Raw genomic sequence first — 20506 nt, forward strand, 5'->3', positions numbered from 1 at the left:
GGCGCCATGCGAGACTTCGGTCCAATCAGCAAACAACAAGTAGCGGACACGGGGAAGCCTCGCATGCGAGGTGACGTGGCCGAAGGTCAGCCATGCGAAATTGCCCGGTTTTCAACATTTCTCGATTTTTGTGCCAAAAACTTGCAAAAATCATAACTTTAGCATACGAGCTCCGTTTTCGACGTTCTTTGTATGCACGCGTAGCTAAAATTATACTCTACGACTTTCGTTTAGACTTCGTTGGCTAATTTTGACTTTATTTTTAATATGATTATTTTTAACAGACCGGGACAGGAAATCCGTTAAAAATTCATAACTTCTTCATCCGACGTCCGTTTTTGTCTGTCTTTTTACCGTTGTACTACTATTGACGAGACCTTCAATTCTTGTTTAGGTTGTGTCGGCTAAAAATCATTCGATCTTTATTTCGAGTTTTTAGTTGTACATTGTTATACTGAAACTTAGAAAAATCGTAACTTCCTCATACGAAGTCAGATTTTGTCGTTCTTTTTATGAAAGTTCTCGGTTTAACATAAACTACAACTTTCATTCAGATTGTTAAGGGTAAAAGCCTTTTATTGAAAATTCAGTTGTTACACTGAACAGTGTTTTGCCGGTTTTGTCGCGGATCTTCGATTGGTCATAACTTCTTTGTTATAACTCGGATTTTAGTGTTCTTTATGTTTTTGGAAACCTTGTTACAATCTCTATCACTTGGTTCATCCCAATCGAGATTGTTTAATAATTTATTTTTGAGGGTCAATTATGTAAATATGCACAGTATGCTAAAATTTCTCTTTATTGTTTTAAAAAGAACTACAAATTGACCTACATTATTACATAGGTTTGAAATAAATGTTTGTTACAGAAAACCCCATGCGAGACCGAGAACCTCCACCGAAATCCCTTCCCACCGAAAACACATTAGACCGAGAACCAACCCTTGTTTCTCGGTTGGACCTTTTGACCGAAATCTTAGTTCTCGGTTTGGAGGATAGGCCGAGAATACCCTTTTAATCGGTGGCACACATTTCAATTAGATAAAATACACTTCCCTATGCACATGTCAAAACTCATAAACAAATCTTCAAATATTCATATTCACCAAGAACATCTTCAACCATTTCCCAGGAAACCAAATATTCTCAAGATTGATTCATAAAAACCTTTGTAAGTAATTCTTACATAATCTAATATTCTATAAAATATTTACTATTATTTCGACTAATTTTACACACATTATTATGTGTTAAATACTATTAGGATTTCGGATATTTCGTGTGTTCTAACACGAAGAACATCACTACCACATCGCACCCAACCAAGAATACACACTCGAGGTGAGTTCATACCCCCACGTTTTCACGATTTTTATATGTTTTAGGGGGAATACAAGTAAAACATAAGATAAATTGCATTAAATTGAAAACCATTACATTTATATTTTGTAAAATATAAATATACTTACGGATATACATTTGATTTCAATAAAACTTTAACTTTTTTTTAACAGGTTGAAAAAAAGGGTATAATTATATAAACGGATATAATTATTATTTAATTTCACTATATTATCATAGTAAAAATGATAATGTTCATACAAGGGATTCGCTATTTCAAACGAAACATTTTATATAAACTATAATAGGTATAGTTTATGGAACATACACGTTGTTTTACCCGGTTGGGGGCATAGAAAATAATTATTTAAAAGAATAATTATTTTTCATACTATGTAAACATTTACATACGAACATTTCAAGAAAAATGCACACCCCCGAACCAGACGGCGGAAACGTCCGAGGGCTCGCGTGACTTAAATTGAATATCATCACAATGGATATAAATGAATCATAACATAAGCATCACCATGCATCAATACATTACAACTGATATTGTTCACATCCAGTACATTGTTTTAAATATTACACATCCATAACATAAATTGTTTAAGAGTTTTCAAAACATGGCTTCCTAACATACTTGATATTACCCTGCAGCTTACCTGTTACCTGAGAATACAAGTTATTTTGAAAAACGTCAACATATGAAATGTTGGTGAGTTCATAAGCAGGGTTGTGATAAAAATGATTTGTGTAGTTTATAAAACCCAGAAAATCCGATATTTTCTGAAAAGACAATTGTTTACCAAAGTGTGAAGATCCATAAGTTGATGCATGAATGATTTCAAAACATGTATAAAAGGGAGTTTTGTATTATAGTTATAGAAAAATACAAGCGAATGGTGTTGATTTCCTCGAAAAACCCGATGTTTTCCGATAACATAAAATATAATTGTTTTTCAAATTGCTATACCGCTACAACGAATGATTTTGATTACTCTTCCTTGATTACTCGGATGGTATTGGATTTAATTAATTATGTGAGTCGTTATAACCATGCATAATAATGACTAGTTCGTCTGTCTTGGCATCCTAATGTATGTCGGGATTGATCTTAAGATTTTGTCACCCTAGACTGGCCGAGTCTAACTGTAGCGAACAGCTGAGGTGTGGGGAGTCACCCCCGTATAGATCTATACACAAACTCTCGCTCTCCTTCCAGGAGACTTTGATTATAACTACAGACTACGAACGACCCTTAGAGGTGTTGCCCGCTATTACTCACTTAATCCAAACAAAATTGATTACTGTTGATTAACGACCTGGATTTGTTTACTTTGATTTCAAATAAGCCTAACAGACACGGAGAAGAGGAATACAAGGTCCTGCTAATTACGCGTGTTATTTAAGGCTGTTGGTTATACGAAGGACACATTGACCCATTTCATATTTGATTAAATTTGGACCTTACTAGCAATGTTAATGGGCCACCAAGGCCCAATAGCACATATAAGCCATTGAGGGTCCCTTAATCATGTAATTGGGTCACAAGAGGCCCAATAGACATGTGTTATTATCGTCGAACCCAAAAGTCACGTTAATGGGTCACAAAGGCCCATTAAGCATGATTGAGATCTTTCAAGTCCAACTATTTGAATAATTACGTGTTTTAGATATAATATAATGGTCGGAAGTTTGATTGAAAAATTGTTAAAATCTCAACGGAACGAAACTTGTCGGTTGTTTATAACGATATTTGAAAATATATGTATATTTTTCATTCTATTTTCATAAGTTGTAATGTGGTATTCTTTTTAACCCAAATATCTTAAAACCAAAATAATTGACTCAAAATATTGATTTGACCCATTCAACCCTTTCTGTAATAAAATTGACAATTTTAGTCCCTTACATAAAGAAAAGACATTTTAGGCCCTTAACTCATTTTCTTGACATTTTTGACCCATAGACTTGTTTAAATAAAGGTTTTTAGCCCAAAATTTACTCTTTGACAGTTTCAGCCCTTCCAGCAAAGAGTTTTTCGGTTAAAGTCCAACTTTTTTAGCAACTTTTACAATTTTGGCCCAATCACCAAAAACTTTACATTTTTGATCCTTTTTGGAAAAGAAAAGTATTTTAACCCTTGAAATAGTTTTGTTTACTCCTTTTTCCCCCTGTTTTGAGAATTGTACCATTTCAGTCCCTTGAAAATCATAATTTCGCAATTTTTGGGCCTATGGGCCGAAAAGCCCAAAAATTAGCCCATTAAGCTACAAATTACCTTTCTAGTCCTTTAAAGAGTATGATATTCATAAAAACATTTATTATTACTATTTTGACTCTTTTAGTCCTTAAGAAAATCGTGAATGACAACTTTCAACTCAACTTTTAGTTGTTTGACAAATTTAGCCCAAAAATGAGCTTTATGTTGCATTTTGTTTATTATGACTTAAGCTAGAAACTTTTCATGACTTGTTCTATAAAAAGTGTATTAGATCATGTTTATTTCCTCTTTTGTGCCATAGATCTCGAGATTTCTTTCCTTTTTGTTTACATATTCAACACATAAGGACATAAAATCACACATACATACATGAAATCGTACATAGCATACACATACACATAGATCTACACATTTTACTTGTATTCTCCCCCATAAAACTTATGAAAACCGAAAAGAGAGGGGTATGAACTCACATTCTCTAGTTGCTCACGGTTTTGAAGGAAGAAATGAAGAAAATTTGGTCCTAGCAAGCCTTCTTGGAAGATCTTTGGCTTAGATGTGTTCTAAGAGGCATGATCATGAATTTGAATAGATTAAGAGGAGATTTTTGATGAAATGAAGTAATTAGATCATGGATTTAAGCATCAACTTACCTAAGATGATGACTCTTATGGAAAATCCTACTTGAAAAGCTCTTAAATCTCGAAATTTTTGAAGGAGAAGTGAAGGAGTTGTAGTGTGTTCTTGAGAGTGTTTAAGTGAAATAATTATGTGTGTGTGTGTGATACTCTCGGCCGAGAGTAGTAGAAGAAGAAGAGAGAGAGAGAGAGAGATGAAAGGATGTGCATGGAAACATGTGAAATTGCTTGGATATCCCATAGGTATTAAGGAGGTGGCTAATCCTCCTTAATCCTCTAAGTCCTCTTTTTTTTTTTTTTTTTTTTTTTTTTTTTTTTTTTACTTGGGCCGAGAGATAGAGAAGAGAGGAGAGAGTTTGGGCCTTGAGTGCTTAAGTCCAAGATATGGGCCCAATATACATCAAAGTATGAGTTTTATGGCCCATTAGGGCTATTTAGATTTGTTATGGCCCAATAAGAGTATTTTATTTCATTCTAGGCCCATTATGGCCCAAAATGTTAAAATAAATGAAAGTGGGTCCAATTAGAGCCCATATAGGAGTTCTAAGCCCAAAATAGTCAAATTGGAAGCTTATTGGTCCATTAGGCCCAATAAGAAAATCCTAATCCAAAATGGACTTAAACCGGGATTTTTAGGGTTTCCAACTTTTGTTGACTATTTGAAAGTTTGTATAGGAATTTTGTTGTCATTGATTTAACACAATACATGTTTTCAAGTTTTAACTACAATGTCACTCTTTGTTAAGTGTTTACAGTGTATCAGAATTCCTAGTTGTGACAAAAAAAGAGTTTCATTACATTACACGTAAACCGTTAATATAGCTTTGTGAGACATTCCTTCACCGTACTTACCACAGTACATACTAAAGTCCATGTATTATAACCAGAGTCTCATGGAGGGAGAATGTGACACTTGTATATAGATCTATACGGAACTGACAATCTCGCACCTAAGTTGTTTGCAACAGCTAGACCGGCAGGTATGGGGTGACAAATGTCGTACCATTCCGACGCCTGAATAACGTCGTAGCAGGCCATCTAGGTCATTAGCATGGTTATAATAACTCACAATTTGGCATTAATAATACGTTTGGTTTACGAGTACATACGCGTCTTCAAATGGTTTTATTTATTTAAAACTACATTACATTATTTCCAAGTACAATAAGTTTACATTTCGGGAAACATACAAAGGGTTTTACACAGATACACTACAGTATCCCGTATATACAGTACAATACAACTTACATATTGGGACAACATACATTCGAATAGTTTTATAAATATACAAAACTACATTAAACTATTTCCCAAATACAACGATATTCATACATTTTCGGTCTTAAGGTATTAAGACTACATTACATACTAAAGAAAATATTGGATTTTCTGGGAGAACATACTACCATTTTCAAGAAACAAAGACTACAGTACATACTAAAGAAAATATTGAATTTTCTGGAAAATTACACTAACATTTACAAGGAACAAAGACACATATTTTCATACAGAGTGCTTATGAACTCACCAACTTAATTGTTGACACTCTATTTTCAAAACCACTTGTATTTTCAGGGAATCAGTAGACAGGTGCCCACACATATTATGGTGAAGACGGAACTTAACATTGTTACGTCTTATATTTTGTTGTATGTCTTTGGAGTCAAACATTGATTCAAATACAATGTAAATATTAAATAATCAATACAATGTTTGAACTACAGTACATACTAAAGAAAATATTGAATTTTCTGGAAAATTACACTAACATTTACAAGGAACAAAGACACATATTTTCATACAGAGTGCTTATGAACTCACCAACTTAATTGTTGACACTCTATTTTCAAAACCACTTGTATTCTCAGGGAATCAGTAGACAGGTACCCACACATATTATGGTGAAGACGGAACTTAACATTGTTACGTCTTATATTTTGTTGTATGCTTTTGGAGTCAAACATTGATTCAAATACAATGTAAATATTAAATAATCAATACAATGTTTGAAATGCTTTGATCTCTATTATGCAATTGTTGTGATACTGTACATGATGTCATCTGCCTCGGACGTTTCCGCCGTTTACTCGGTTTAGGGGTGTGACATATATAATAGGTTGTATTTTTTGTATTTTGCCCTTGTGAAAAATACAAAACTATTATCACAACAAGTATATATTTAACACTAGTATTAATCCATATTTAGGAATTATTATACTAAAAACATTAAAATTATTCTACATATAAAATAATTTGTAACTGTTTTTTTTTTTACAAAATATCATTTGATTAAAAAATATATAAATAGATAGTGAACTATTTGTTTTTTATTTCACAAAATATCATTTAAAATCATTAAAATGGTGATATTTTGTGAGTACAAAGTTACACTTGTTTACCTTTTAGCATTTTTTTAAATAATGATATTTAGTGAAAAATAGTTTATACCCATTTATAACATTAACCTAATTATTATTTTTACTAAAATGCATAAGATGGGATGAAAACAATTATGTGGTATCATGAAAACAATATCAAATTCAGCTATGGACCTAGACTTTGTAATATTCATATGCATTAGCATTAAATAAATAAATAAATAAATAATAAATAATAAAACAAAACATTATTTAACGGTTTGCAGTTATCAACAAATAAGTAATTAATAGTTCGCCTTACATGTTATCTACAAGTGATGATGATCCGTATGTTTACGACAAGTTTATTAACTCTATGTTTTTGTTGAACGAATACACTAAAATGTTGGTCTAAAAAAAAAAAAAGTCATATGCATATATCCTAGACATGAATCCTATTTTACACATAAGCCATTTTTATAACGTTGTCTTTAGATGGGGATCATTTATGTAATTTTGTTATATAGAAACCACTTTAAAAATAAAAATAAAATAGTAGAATAAAAATAGAATAAAATAAACTTACGTAAGTACTATTTTTTGTCATTTATATATATATACATGATGAACAGTTCTTTGCTCTCATTGGCTGAATTTTTTTTCTTTTAAATATTTTTTCATAGATTTTGGGCATAGGAGTGGGTTACAGTAACAATGACGTGTTCTCAATGTTGGGTGCTAGGTGTTATTATCTGCTCCCGCCTCTCATTTCTTCCAATTACATGCTTCCAACAAATCATCTGCCAGATCCTTCCCACCGCCTCCTGTGAATTCCCTCTTTTTACCCTTCTCTTTCCACAGTTAATCCTTCACCGCTTTTCGACATCTCTCTAACTACGACTCTCTATACCTCAAACGAACCGGGTTCCAAACGGTGAGTTGTATCGTGTAGCGACCCCATTTTTTTTGACGGACTTGCAGGATTCCGATGCTGTTTGCAACATCGGCACACTGGTGGTTAGTGAACCAGCTTGGCCGGATTACCATGATCATTCACCTGATGGCTTCCACGTTTTTGGGTAAATTGACTTCCCAATTGAATTTCCACTCTACTCTTGGTCTAACTTCAATAATCGTCTTCATATGATGATTGCTGTAAATTCCAATTTTTTTGTCATGTTATGCTATAACCGGAATGTTAGTGTTTCGGTAGAAGCCTTTTTGTTGATCATCTGCTTTGAAGCTTCAATTTGGAGGTAATTTTTATGGTATTTTCTTTTAATAGATCGTTTGTTTTGTTTAGGGTTTTAGGTATTCCACTGATATTTGTAATTCCTTTCGAGTGTAGACGTTGCCACGTCCGATTCGTTTGCTCTCCACCAGTTTGTTGATTACAATTTTGGTGTTAATCGACTCAAGTATCGATGGTTTTCTAGAAAATAGACAGCGATGGATGGGGGTATCTCTTATTCTTTTTTTTTTTTTTTTTGTGAAGACTGAATAACCCTAGAACAGTAGAACTTTTATCTGATTTCATTCTTGTAGACAATTTTTTAGATCATCACAACTGACATATGTTTTTATTCTTCTTTTTGCAATCAACCATCGTCACAAAGCCGGACCTGACTTACCTATAAACTCTCAACTTGTGTGTCATGTTAGAGTTTTTCAAGCAGACGTGGAAAGAATCTAATGTTTTTGATTTGTAACCTGTTTCTGTATGGAATGTCAACTTATTTGTTAAATTTCTGTTGATGAACTGAACTGACCTAAAATCTATAATACTATATCCTTTTTGCCTCCAAAAGACCACCAGTTGACCCTTTAATGGCACAAACAGTTTTATCACCTCCTAAGCCAGAAAAGCCCTCGGGTCCCACAAAATTAAAGGAAGCTTTCAGAAAGAGAAGTGGGGCAGCTGGTGGGACCCGCAGGCGTATGGTTCAAGATGATAGTGTTCATGATGATGAGGTTGATGTTTCAATTCCAGGGGCAAAAAAGGGAAGAAAGTGGAGTAAAGCTATTAGGAAAGCAGCTAGGATGCGGGTAGCTCGGGAAGCCGAACCGGTCAAAGTAGAACTAATGGAAGTTGGTGAAGAAGGTATGTTGATTGATGAGCTGGCGTATAATTTAGCTATGACTGAAGGTGAAATATTAGGGCATCTTTATGCAAAGGGTATTAAGCCTGATGGGGTGCAGAAGCTTGATAAGGAAATGGTGAAGATGGTTTGTAGGGAGTATGAGGTGGAAGTTATTGATGTGGGTCCCATTAAAATATCAGAACAAGCTAAAAAGAAAGAAATTTTTTATGAAGAAGACTTGGATCATTTACAAGATAGACCCCCTGTTCTCACAATCATGGGTCATGTTGATCATGGAAAGGTAATAATAAGTAATGGTTACTGGTTTAAATTGTTTAATTTCCTTGAAAGACTATTTTATTTTTTTTGTTGCTAATATTGTTTTTTTTTTGTATATGACAGACAACCCTTTTGGATTTTATCCGGAAAACCAAGGTACAATTTCATCAAGATTATTTCTTTATGATTAAAGAACGAAAAAGATAGTCTTTGTAACATGAAATGTAAATAAAGATTGGATCTTTATGATTAAAGAACGAAAAAGATAGTCTTTATAACATGTTCTTTTCCAGTTTTGGTTTTGGAGTTGACTAGGACCAATGAACTGGATGCTGATTACAAATATATGTTCTTTCACCTCTAAAATCCAATGACTTATCTGTGTAAAGGGTTTCCGCCACTGTGCAGAACAGGTATGTAAGAAAACAGTTATGATATTTGCTTATCATGTCTTCTCTTATAATTCATAAGTAGATCCAATTCCAAACCAGAAGGAACAATACTAAAGTCATCCATTATGTATATATATATAGCTCAAGCAAGGTAAGAATTATATATATATATATATATATATATATATATATATATATATATATATATATATATATATATATATATATATATATGTGTGTGTGTGTGTGTGTGTGTGAAAGTGAGTTTTTATGGATCTTTTACAGGCGGATAAAGCGTCCATGTTGGATGATATTATAGAGTACGTCAAGCAATTGCAAGCACATGTTCATATGATGAGTAAAATGAACATGTCATCCATGATGACGCCATTAGCCATGCAACAACAACAAATGCAGATGGCCATGATGAATTCAATGGGCATGGGGATGGGTATGGGAATGGGAGGCATGATGGATATGAACACTTACAGGTCTCTCCACTCCACTCCAATTCCATGCACCACATTATATATAGATATATACTGAATTTTATTTTTGCATCTTTGGTGGACCACAGTGGTCTTGTACCTGCAACGGCTGGTATCAGTCATGTTGCCATCCAGTTTCCAGCATATGAGAAGATTAAAGGCTATCTAGCTAGAAGAGGTCTGAAATAAAAAAAAATCACAAAAGGTTATTTATTATTCATGTATATAATAATCTTAAGATTGGTATGATGATGATGACGATAATGGGCATGGCACAGATAATATAGAGGTGGATCAACTTGGTGCACGTGATGTTGCTGTGGCCTCTTCAGTTTCTAAAGTATTTGCATCTACTCTCACATATCCACATGAGGTAGGATGGGTCCGGATGATGTTATTCTATTTATTTATGGTTGGTTTGTAAAGTATGAAGTTATTATTGGAGAAACGTTGTCATTGAAAGAGCTTTTTAACCTTTCATAAACTGAAAAAATAATGTTACCTGTTAATTTTAAATTGAATTGCTAATTTGTTTAAAATTTTGTTGACTTTTACAGCTTAACTGTAATTTCATGTTGGATTGTACGATTTGAGATATGTGCTAGGAAGAGAAGGGCATCATAGCTGGGTATGGAAGATAATAACTTTGCTGTTGACATACACTTCAACATGGCTCCAAACAAAGAGTCCAAGGGCAATTTTGGAAACACCAATATTGTTCCTGTTTTGTCCATTCCTATGGCTTATCCAACCCCGCAAAGCGGGGAATCTTCCCTAGTTTTGTCTATTTGAAAATACATGACAAAAAATATTGTTCACTCAAAACAAATAAAAAATAAAGAATAACATTGTACCATGGATTTGACCCAACTTACTAACAAAATAAAAAATAAAAAACTGGGAAATTGAGTGAGTTAATCATTTTTTGGTGTATTTTTTTTTAAATAACAATTTTAAATATATTTTGCAAAATAATTATAGTTTTCAGAATAGGCTATTTCAGACTGTATACCTGAGCCACTTCGGAATAGATCAATGATGGAATGACGGCAAGATCGGCATAGTACCGTGAGCATATCGTTTTATTGGTTAGAAGGTGTCACAATGTATCGTGAACCAGCGGTTGTATGATTCATATGGGTGGGACACGGTATGTAACGTCACAAAAGTTATAAGGTAAAAATTTCATTTTTAGTTCAACCATAAACACTGTTTAATCATTTCAATCATTCAAAAGTATATCAGGTTAAAATAGTTATCATAGTACAAAATCTCAAAATCATATAATATGGAAAACATGGACGGATACGGTGCGATCAAGCCGGAACCTTCTTTTTCGAGCTGAAAGTATCTAAAACATAAACTGAAAACCGTAAGCACAAAGCTTAGTAAGCCTCCCCCAAAATACCACATATCATACATACATAACAGTCAAAATGAAATATCCCAAAAATATGACCCAAAAATTTTCGTTTTCAAATCATTACTAAAATCATAAACCATCCAAAACCATAAGTAAAACATAAATCATGTTTCATAAAACATCACAGTATCTGTCTCAAATCAAAATCTCATAGTAAAACATCAGAGTAAACTCCAAGGCTGTGACTGTGGTGTGTGCCATGCGATCATCCCGAGCCCTTTCCCTTGCTAGTGGAAGTACTTGAAACCAAAACTAAAAACCGTAAGCACGAAGCTTAGTGAGTTCCCCAAACTACCACATACCATACACATATATCATGCAACTAAGAGATACGGGCCCCGCCCACACTCAGCTACTTCGAGATACGGGCCCCGCCCACACTCGGCTACTATGAGATACGGGCCCCGCCCACACTCATCTACTGCGAGATACGGGCCTCGCCGACACTCAACCACTAATCCAACATACAAGTATCACACATACAACAAGTATAACTAATTCTAACAGCCAGACATATATCCATAATCAAACTGTACTGCGAGATACGGGCCCCGCCCACACTCAGCTACTAACATTTCATTCTACGGGCGGCCTTGGTGCCTTAGACCCGTTCCTACTGAAAGGAAACTCACCTCGTATGACTGAGTGCTGAAAAACTGGGTGAGGGATCCCTATCTGCTGCTCCGGCGACTCTCCGGCTATAAATTCCATAACAACACTTAATCAAAAACTGATAATCCTTCTTAGGGTAAAATGACCATTTTACCCTTGGTCAAAGTCAATGTCCTGACCAAAGTCAACCTTCTGGGTTGACTTACTCGTCGAGTCATCATATTGACTCGTCGAGTTCTAGAACTCAGAAACCCTAAGATTCACGACCCGACTCGCCGAGTTACCCTGTGGCTCACCGAGTTTCCAAGCTAATCGACATCGCGACTAGACGAACTGACTCGTCGAGTCGTCCTTTGACTCGCCGAGTCCTAGCGTAATCAGAAAAGGGACATATCAACTCTAACTCGCCGAGTCCCTTTGTAGACTCATCGAGTTCTTCAACTTTCGTGTCCAAGTCCTGTTCCACCCACTGAGTCACCACCTCCACTCACTGGTCCTACTCCAAATCAGAAAAGGAGTTAGGGTTCACGACCCGACTCGCCGAGTCCGAGAACAACTCGTCGAGTCCTCCTTGTGACATATCCATTCATTCAATGCTAATCCATTTCAATGCTTCTAACTCATAAATCTGGACTCCTTAGACTAGCATTACACGTAAAGTTGCTAACTTTACGTTCATGCATGATGTTATGAAGCTAAAACACTCATTCCAAGCCAAAAATGAAGGTCTATAATATGTCATGGAGTCATGGTTGAATAAAGGTGACAACTTTGGGCTTCTAAAGCTCAGAAATGTCCAGATCTGAAGTCCTTTCCTCCCCCAAGGTTCAAATCTCGGAATGACCTTGGAAAGGACCCAACAAGTGCAAATATCAAGTCTATAAGGAGATCTAAATGGGTAGAAGCCAAGGTATTAGCTTTATACCTTTAATAAGACTGAGATGACCCAATAACTCTAGATCTTCTGCCCTCCTTTGTTGTACTCACTCTTTGCCTTCCTCTTCCTAGCTTCAACCACACAAATGTAAGGAAAAATGGCTCAAGAATGCACAATATTGATTAGGGTTTTGAGAGTAGGCTGTGAAGGTGATGGGGGATGGGGTGAAGACCCATAATGTTGTTTAAATAGGGTGCAAATCCTAAGGATTAGGGTTTCCTCCTGATGGACCTACTCGCCGAGTCTATTCCTGACTCGTCGAGTAGTCCACTTAAACCCCGCGATTAAACTGGCATCTACTCGACGAGTTAGGGCTACCAACTCGTCGAGTAGCTCTTATAAAATGAGCATTTAATGAACTAAATACGTACCGGGAACAGGGCGTTACACAAAACATAATTGGGTCTATTTCAACTCATTCGGTCTCTTTCAATCGGTACTGGGTCTATTTCAACCCATTCTGTCTCTTTCAACCGGTATTGGGTATATTTCAACCCCTTCGGTCTCTTTCAACCGGTATTGGGTATATTTAAACCCCTTCGGTCTCTTTCAACCGATATCGGGTCTATTTCACCCATACAGCTAGCATATAATCATCAAAGTAAGAGTCACAAAGACATCAAGCATATATATGCATAACAGGTAATTGTCACGAAGATAATCATCATCCTACAAACAGAATCTAGTGGGTCGACATTGGTGCCTTCAACCCACAGATATAGTGAAGGAAACTCACCTCAGTCTGTTGACAATCCAACAGATGCTCGAGCTTGTAACATCTGGATTTCCAGGCATCATAAATTGAGTATTTATTTTTGAGTCAAGGAGAGGGACTCGACGAGTTGACGCCTAGACTCGTCGAGTAGGATCGCGACTGCTGACTAGGATTAATGAATAGACTCGACGAGTCGGTGAGTCGACTCGACGAGTCCGCGTTGTGGACAGAAACCCTAAATCTTTGGGTCTGTGCCCTATTTAAGGGTCCTTATGGCCTTCATTTGCGGCCACTCATACCCTGGAGAAACCCTAGCGAGCCAGAGAGCTTAAAGAGAGAAAGAGGGCTAATTTCACCACCATAGTGCAGTCTTGAAAGGAAGGAAGGAAGATTCAAGCTAGGCTGCTTAGAGGGGGCTCAGAACTTCTTCTATTATTTCAAGGTCTTCTGTTTGAGGTATGAATCCATGCCTATTTTCGTGTATATAGTAGATTTATGGAATCTAGGGTTTCTTTACCCTTTCTTTAGTTGGATTATGGAGCATGTGAAGTCACATTGAGGAATAGAGTTTAGATATGGACCTTGAGAGGTCCAGAGTGTCCCAACAACCAAGCTTTATGATGTTACATGAGAGTATTGAGCCTAGGACTCCATTTTTAGAGCTATTTCTTCAAATAGAGCTATATGTGCGATGCATCAACGTAAAGTTCAGACCTTTACGTGACTTTTGGGTGTTAGAAGGTCAGATCTGTAGGTTAGAGAAACAGATCTGACCTCAGAAGGTCGTTTGAGCATTTTCATGGTAGAAACTCGCCGAGTCCATGAGCGGACTCGACGAGTCGGATCGTGTTGCACCACGATTCGTGATCAGTGGTAACCCATCGAGAGAAAGGTTAACTCGACGAGTCGAGTGAGGCCTTAGGAGGATTCAGAGGACAGGCATGGACTCGCCGAGTCACCCGAGTGCATTCGACGAGTCTGGTCAAAGTTGGACCGTTGACTGGGGTTGACTTTTAGGGTTTGGTCAACATTTGGACATTGGACCATTGGAGGGGTAAAATGGTCTTTTTACCTTCTGAGAGAATATAGGGAGGGACTAGTCTAGCCTTTGAGAGCCGTATTAATTAGAGATAATTACTTTATGTGATTAGGCGGAGGCTAGATCAGATATTCGAGTTCGAGACTTTCCGAGATTACCCGAGGTGAGTCTTCTCACTATACATTACCAAGAGTGGTAACTATGTGCAGACCGGAGGGTCTTATGTGTTATGTGTATGTTGAGTTTATGTGCATTGTGATATATGTATGCTATGTGTTATATAGACCGGACCGGAGGGTCCTACGATTTAGACCGGACCAGAGGGTGATTGGAGGAGACCGAGGCACCGAAGGCTCGCGGGAGAGCCTTTCAGTGGTATGCATAGGTACTTTTCTTATGAGTTTTGTACCTGCTTTGGTGTTATTTGATTCGGGTGCGAGTCGATCTTTCGTGTCATTAGCGTTTAGCCAGCACATCAGTACCCGACGAGAGGCGTTGAGTCGACCTCTACGAGTTTCTATAGCTGACGAGCGAGCGGTTTATGTTACTGATGTGATTCGAGGATGTGTACTCGAGATTTTCGGTGTTGAGTTCCCGATAGATCTGGTACCGATTGCGATGGGTGATGTCTGTGTCATCGTGGGCATGGACTGGTTGAGCCGATTTGGAGCTGTTATAGACTGCGAGCGGCAGTTGGTGACCATACGAGACCCTAGTGGGGGAGTACTTACGGTGTATGGTGAGGGTACCCGGTCTGGGTCAGCATTTTGTTCGGCTGCCAAAGCGAGACAGAGTCTACAGCAGGGCTGTAGAGGGTTTGTAGCCTATGTGATGGATACACGAGTCGCCGTAGAGAGGCCGAGTTCTGTCGGTGAGGTACCGATAGTGCGAGAGTTTCCAGATGTTTTCCCCGAGGAGGTGTCGGGTGTGCCTCACGAGAGGCAGGTGAAGTTCTGCATCGATTTGGTTCCGGGGGCAGCGCCTATTGCCAAGGCACCCTATCGCCTTGCGCCGCCGGAGATGCAGGAGTTATCCTCGCAGCTTCAGGAGCTGTTGGGGAAGGGATTCATCCGACCGAGTAGCTCGCCGTGGGGAGCGCCGATCCTTTTTGTCAAGAAAAAGTATGGTTCACACCGGATGTGCATTGATTACCGGGAGTTGAACAAGTTAACGATCAAGAACCGTTATCCATTGTCGAGGATCGACGATCTGTTCGATCAGTTGCAGGGTGCGTCTTGGTTTTCCAAGATAGATTTGAGGTCTGGATATCACCAGATGAGGGTGCGTGACGAGGATATCCAAAAGACGGCGTTCAGGACTCGTTATGGGCATTACGAGTTCGTGGTGATGCCTTTTGGGCTCACCAATGCACCAGCGGCGTTCATGGACCTCATGAACCGAGTATGCAGGCCGATGTTGGATCGATCGGTGATTGTGTTCATCGACGACATTCTAGTGTATTCGAGGACCAGAGAGCAACATGAGGAGCACCTGAGGGAGATCCTCGGAGTATTGAGATCGGAGAGGCTTTATGCCAAATTCTCCAAGTGTGATTTCTGGTTACGAGAGGTCCAGTTCTTGGGACATCTCGTTAATCATAATGGGATATTGGTCGATCCGGCCAAGATTGAGGCTGTGATGAGTTGGGAGGTGTCGAGATCCCCCACCGAGATCAGGAGTTTTCTGGGGTTGGTCGGCTACTATCGGAGATTTATCCAGGATTTCTCCAAGATTGACGTTCCCCTCACCAGATTGACCCGGAAGGGCATTGCTTTTTCTTGGGGTCCAGAGCAACAGACCTCGTTTGAGACCCTTCGCTAGAGACTATGCGAAGCCCCGGTGTTAGCCCTTCCGGAGGGAATGGAGGATTTTGTGGTGTATTGTGATGCGTCTATATCGGGGTTGGGTGCGGTGCTCATGTAGAGGGGGCACGTGATAGCATACGCATCGAGGCAGCTGAAACCTCATGAGACGAGGTATCCCACCCACGATTTGGAATTGGGGGTAGTAGTGTTCGCCCTCAAGATATGGCGCCATTATCTGTATGGGGTTCGGTGTACTGTATACACGGACCACAAGAGTTTGAAGTATCTGATGGATCAGCCCAACCTGAACATGCGTCAGAGGAGATGGTTAGATGTAGTAAAGGATTATGACTGTGAGATCCTGTACCACCCGGGCAAGGCTAACTTGGTAGCCGATGCTCTGAGCCGCAGGGCGGAGAGTGCCCCGATTCGGGACATATGTATGAGGATGACGGTGATGACTCGGATGTTGGATACTATTCGAGAGGCCCAAGCAGAGGCTGTGAGACCATAGAACCGAAAAAGGGAGCGGGTGATTGGACAGGTATCCGAGTTTGTGACGGATAGCCGAGGGATGAGAACCTTTCGAGGTCGGATATGGGTGCCTTATACGGGCGGGGCACGTAGCACTCTGATGGAGGAGGCGCATAGATCGAGATTCTCGATCCATCCCGGGGCCACTAAGATGTATTTGGACCTGAAGAGAGACTACTGGTGGCCCTGTATAAAGAGGGATGTTGCATGGGTAGTAGAGAGGTGCTTGACCTATCGTCGGGTTAAGGCCGAGCACCAGCGTCTGCATGGCAAGTTGCAGCCACTAGAGGTTCCCCAGTGGAAGTGGGAACAAATTTCTATGGATTTCATCACCAAGTTGTCGAGGACCGCGAGGGGTGTTGATGCAATTTGGGTGATTGTGGACCGGCTGACGAAGAGCGCTCACTTCCTTGCTATCAGTGAGAGCTCTTCTGCGGAGAGGCTGGCAGAAATATATGTGAGAGAGGTGGTGTCGCGACATGGAGTGCCGATCTCGATTGTGTCAGACCGAGATGTACGTTTTACTTCCAGGTTCTGGAAGAAGTTTCATGAGGAGTTGGGTACGAGATTGCACTTCAGTACTGCCTACCACCCACAGACGGATGGCCAGAGTGAGCGAACGATAAAGACAATCGAGGACATGCTTCGAGCATGTGTTATGGACTTCGGTGGAAGTTGGGACACATACCTACCTTTGGTTGAGTTTTCTTACAATAACAGCCACCATTCGAGTATTGGTATGCCTCCCTTTGAGCTTCTTTATGGGAGGAGGTGTCGAACTCCCATCTGTTGAGGAGAGGTAGGGCAGCGAGTGATGGGTAGCACTGAGATAGTGCTTAAGACGACTGAGCAGATACAGCAGGTCAGACAGAGGTTCCTGACAGCCCAGAGCCGTCAGAAGAGTTATGCGGATAGGCGGCGATCCGAGCTCGAGTTCCAGGTTGGAGATTTCGTACTCCTGAAGGTATCTCCTTGGAAAGGAGTGATCCGATTCAGGAAGAGGGGCAAACTGGGGCCCCGATATATTGGTCCGTTCAGGGTGACCGCGAGGGTGGGTAAGGTAGCATACCATCTGGACCTACCCGAGGAGTTGAGTCAGATCTATGATATCTTCCATGTATCCCAGTTGAGGAAGTGTATAGCCGATGAGACGGCGGTTGTGCCGCTAGAGGATATTCAGGTGAACGCGAGTTTGAATTACATTGAGAGGCCGATCGCGATCTTGGATCGGAAGATCAAGGTTCTGAGGAACAAGGAGGTGCCCCTGGTTCAGGTCTAGTGGCAACATCGGAGAGGGTCCGAGCTGACTTGGGAGCCGGAGATGGAGATGCGGGAGCTGCATCCAGAGTTGTTTGCAGAGCGAGACTTCGAGGGCGAAGTCTGATTCTAGTGAGGGAGAATTGTAACATCCGGATTTCCAGGTATCATAAATTGAGTATTTATTTTTGATTCAAGGAGAGGGACTCGACGAGTTGATGCCTAAACTCGTCGAGTAGGATCGCGACTGCTGACTAGGATTAATGAATGGACTCAACGAGTCGGTGAGTCGACTCGACGAGTCCGCGCTGTGGACAGAAACCCTAAATCTTTGGGTATGTGCCCTATTTAAGGGTCCTTATGGCCTTCATTTGTGGCCACTCATACCCTGGAGAAACCCTAGCGAGCCAGAGAGCTTAAAGAGAGAAAGAGGGCTAATTTCACCACCATAGTGCATTCTTGAAAGGAAGGAAGGAAGATTCAAGCTAGGCTGCTTAGAGGGGGCTCAGAACTTCTTCTATTTTTTCAAGGTCTTCTGTTTGAGGTATGAATCCATGCCTATTTTCGTGTATATAGTAGATTTATGGAATCTAGGGTTTCTTTACCCTTTCTTTAGTTGGATTATGGAGCATGTGAAGTCACATTGAGGAATAGAGTTTAGATATGGACCTTGAGAGGTCCAGAGTGTCCCAACAACCAAGCTTTATGATGTTACATGAGAGTATTGAGCCTAGGACTCCATTTTTAGAGCTATTTCTTCAAATAGAGCTATATGTGCGATGCATCAACGTAAAGTTCAGACCTTTATGTAACTTTTGGGTGTTAGAAGGTCAGATCTGTAGGTTAGAGAAACAGATCTGACCTCAGAAGGTCGTTTGAGCATTTTCATGGAAGAAACTCGCCGAGTCCATGAGCGGACTCGACGAGTCGGATCGTGTTGCACCACGATTCGTGATCAGTGGTAACCCATCGAGAGAAAGGTTAACTCGACGAGTCGAGTGAGGCCTTAGGAGGATTCAGAGGACACGCATGGACTCGCCGAGTCACCCGAGTGCATTCGACGAGTCTGGTCAAAGTTGGACCGTTGACTGGGGTTGACTTTTAGGGTTTGGTCAACATTTGGACATTGGACTATTGGAGGGGTAAAATGGTCTTTTTACCTTCTGAGAGAATATAGGGAGGGACTAGTCTAGCCTTTGAGAGTCGTATTAATTAGAGATAATTACTTTATGTGATTAGGCGGAGGCTAGATCAGATATTCGAGTTCGAGACTTTCCGAGATTACCCGAGGTGAGTCTTCTCACTATACATTACCAAGAGTGGTAACTATGTGCAGACCGGAGGGTCTTATGTGTTATGTGTATGTTGAGTTTATGTGCATTGTGATATATTTATGCTATGTGTTATATAGACCGGACCAGAGGGTCCAACGAGCTAGACCGGATTGGAGGGTCCAACGAGCTACGGGACTAGAGGGTCCCGCTGAGACACATTGACCGGAGGGTCATACCGAGTTATAGCCTCGAGTGGCTTATGTGCTGTATGTGGTATTTTGGGGAACTCACTAAGCATTTATGCTTACCGTGTTATGTGATATGTGTTTCAGGTACCAGCGAGGATCGCGGGAAGGCGCCGACTTGATTTGTACACACTGGCAGAGGATTATGTTTTGAGATTCTGGGATATGTTTTATTATGATGACATTTGATACATGAGATTTTGAGAATATTATATGAGTCTTATTATGATTGAAAAATGTAAAATTGTTTTAAAATTTACGTCGTTACAGAGCTACTAGATCGGAGAATCCCTGCGCTAACCAATCAAATGCAGTCATGATCAATAATTAGGTCATAACCATAATCGGGACTTAATTCACTAATCTTGGCTATTAGGGTAAAAGACTATTTTACCCTTCCCCTTAACTGGCCCAAAGACCAAGGCCTAAACTCAATGGCACTAAAAGCCCAAAATGTCAACTAACCATCCTCACGTCGTGACCAGTCCTTGGTCAAGTCGTGAGATCTCACTCAGTCCGATTCCAACTCATCCCGACTCAACTCAGTCAACTCGGACATAAAAAATCATCGGAGCTGACCTCACGTCGTGAGAGCCTCCTCCTACTTCGTGAGCTCTAAGAAGCTAACCAAAAACAGGGTCATTCAACCCTTACGTCATGAGCTCCATGTCTCACATCGTGAGATCGATCTGAAACCAAAAGTCCAACTTTTAAGTCCTTAATCCATTAAGCTTTGAACTCTAACTTTCCTAAAGGTCTTATAACTCCATAATGCACTGGAAAGTCGATGCTTTTAAGACTTATATGTCCAATACATGTCTAGATCTCTTTTGGGTCAAAAGTTGAAGAAAAGACATCCAACT

General features: G+C 39.5%; 1 protein-coding gene and 1 long non-coding RNA gene across 2 annotated transcripts; both read left to right on the forward strand.

The window, feature by feature from the left end:
• The first annotated feature begins 8079 nt into the window (after positions 1–8079).
• On the forward strand, positions 8080–9324 carry LOC145104726 (translation initiation factor IF-2, chloroplastic-like). Its single transcript, XM_079041924.1, has 2 exons — positions 8080–8944; positions 9046–9324. Exons 1-2 carry the CDS (start codon positions 8390–8392, stop codon positions 9127–9129), a joined length of 639 nt encoding a protein of 212 aa, XP_078898050.1. The 5' UTR covers positions 8080–8389; the 3' UTR covers positions 9130–9324.
• A 441-nt stretch (positions 9325–9765) lies between these two features.
• Positions 9766–10181, forward strand: LOC145104731 (uncharacterized). Its single transcript, XR_013707152.1, has 3 exons — positions 9766–9805; positions 9892–9980; positions 10081–10181. It is a non-coding gene; the product is annotated as an uncharacterized LOC145104731 (long non-coding RNA).
• The last annotated feature ends 10325 nt before the right edge of the window (positions 10182–20506 follow it).

The sequence above is a fragment of the Lactuca virosa genome, chromosome 1 (assembly GCF_052849685.1).
Source record: "Lactuca virosa cultivar CGN04683 chromosome 1, Lactuca_virosa_CGN04683_v6, whole genome shotgun sequence".
NCBI lineage: Eukaryota > Viridiplantae > Streptophyta > Magnoliopsida > Asterales > Asteraceae > Lactuca > Lactuca virosa.

Excerpts from the sequence above, each read along its gene's own strand:
- LOC145104726 (XM_079041924.1), top strand. The coding sequence starts at position 8,390 with ATGGCACAAACAGTTTTATCACCTCCTAAGCCAGAAAAGCCCTCGGGT. Across the intron at positions 8,945-9,045 it reads GTCATGTTGATCATGGAAAG|ACAACCCTTTTGGATTTTAT; the intron begins GTAATAATAAGT and ends TGTATATGACAG.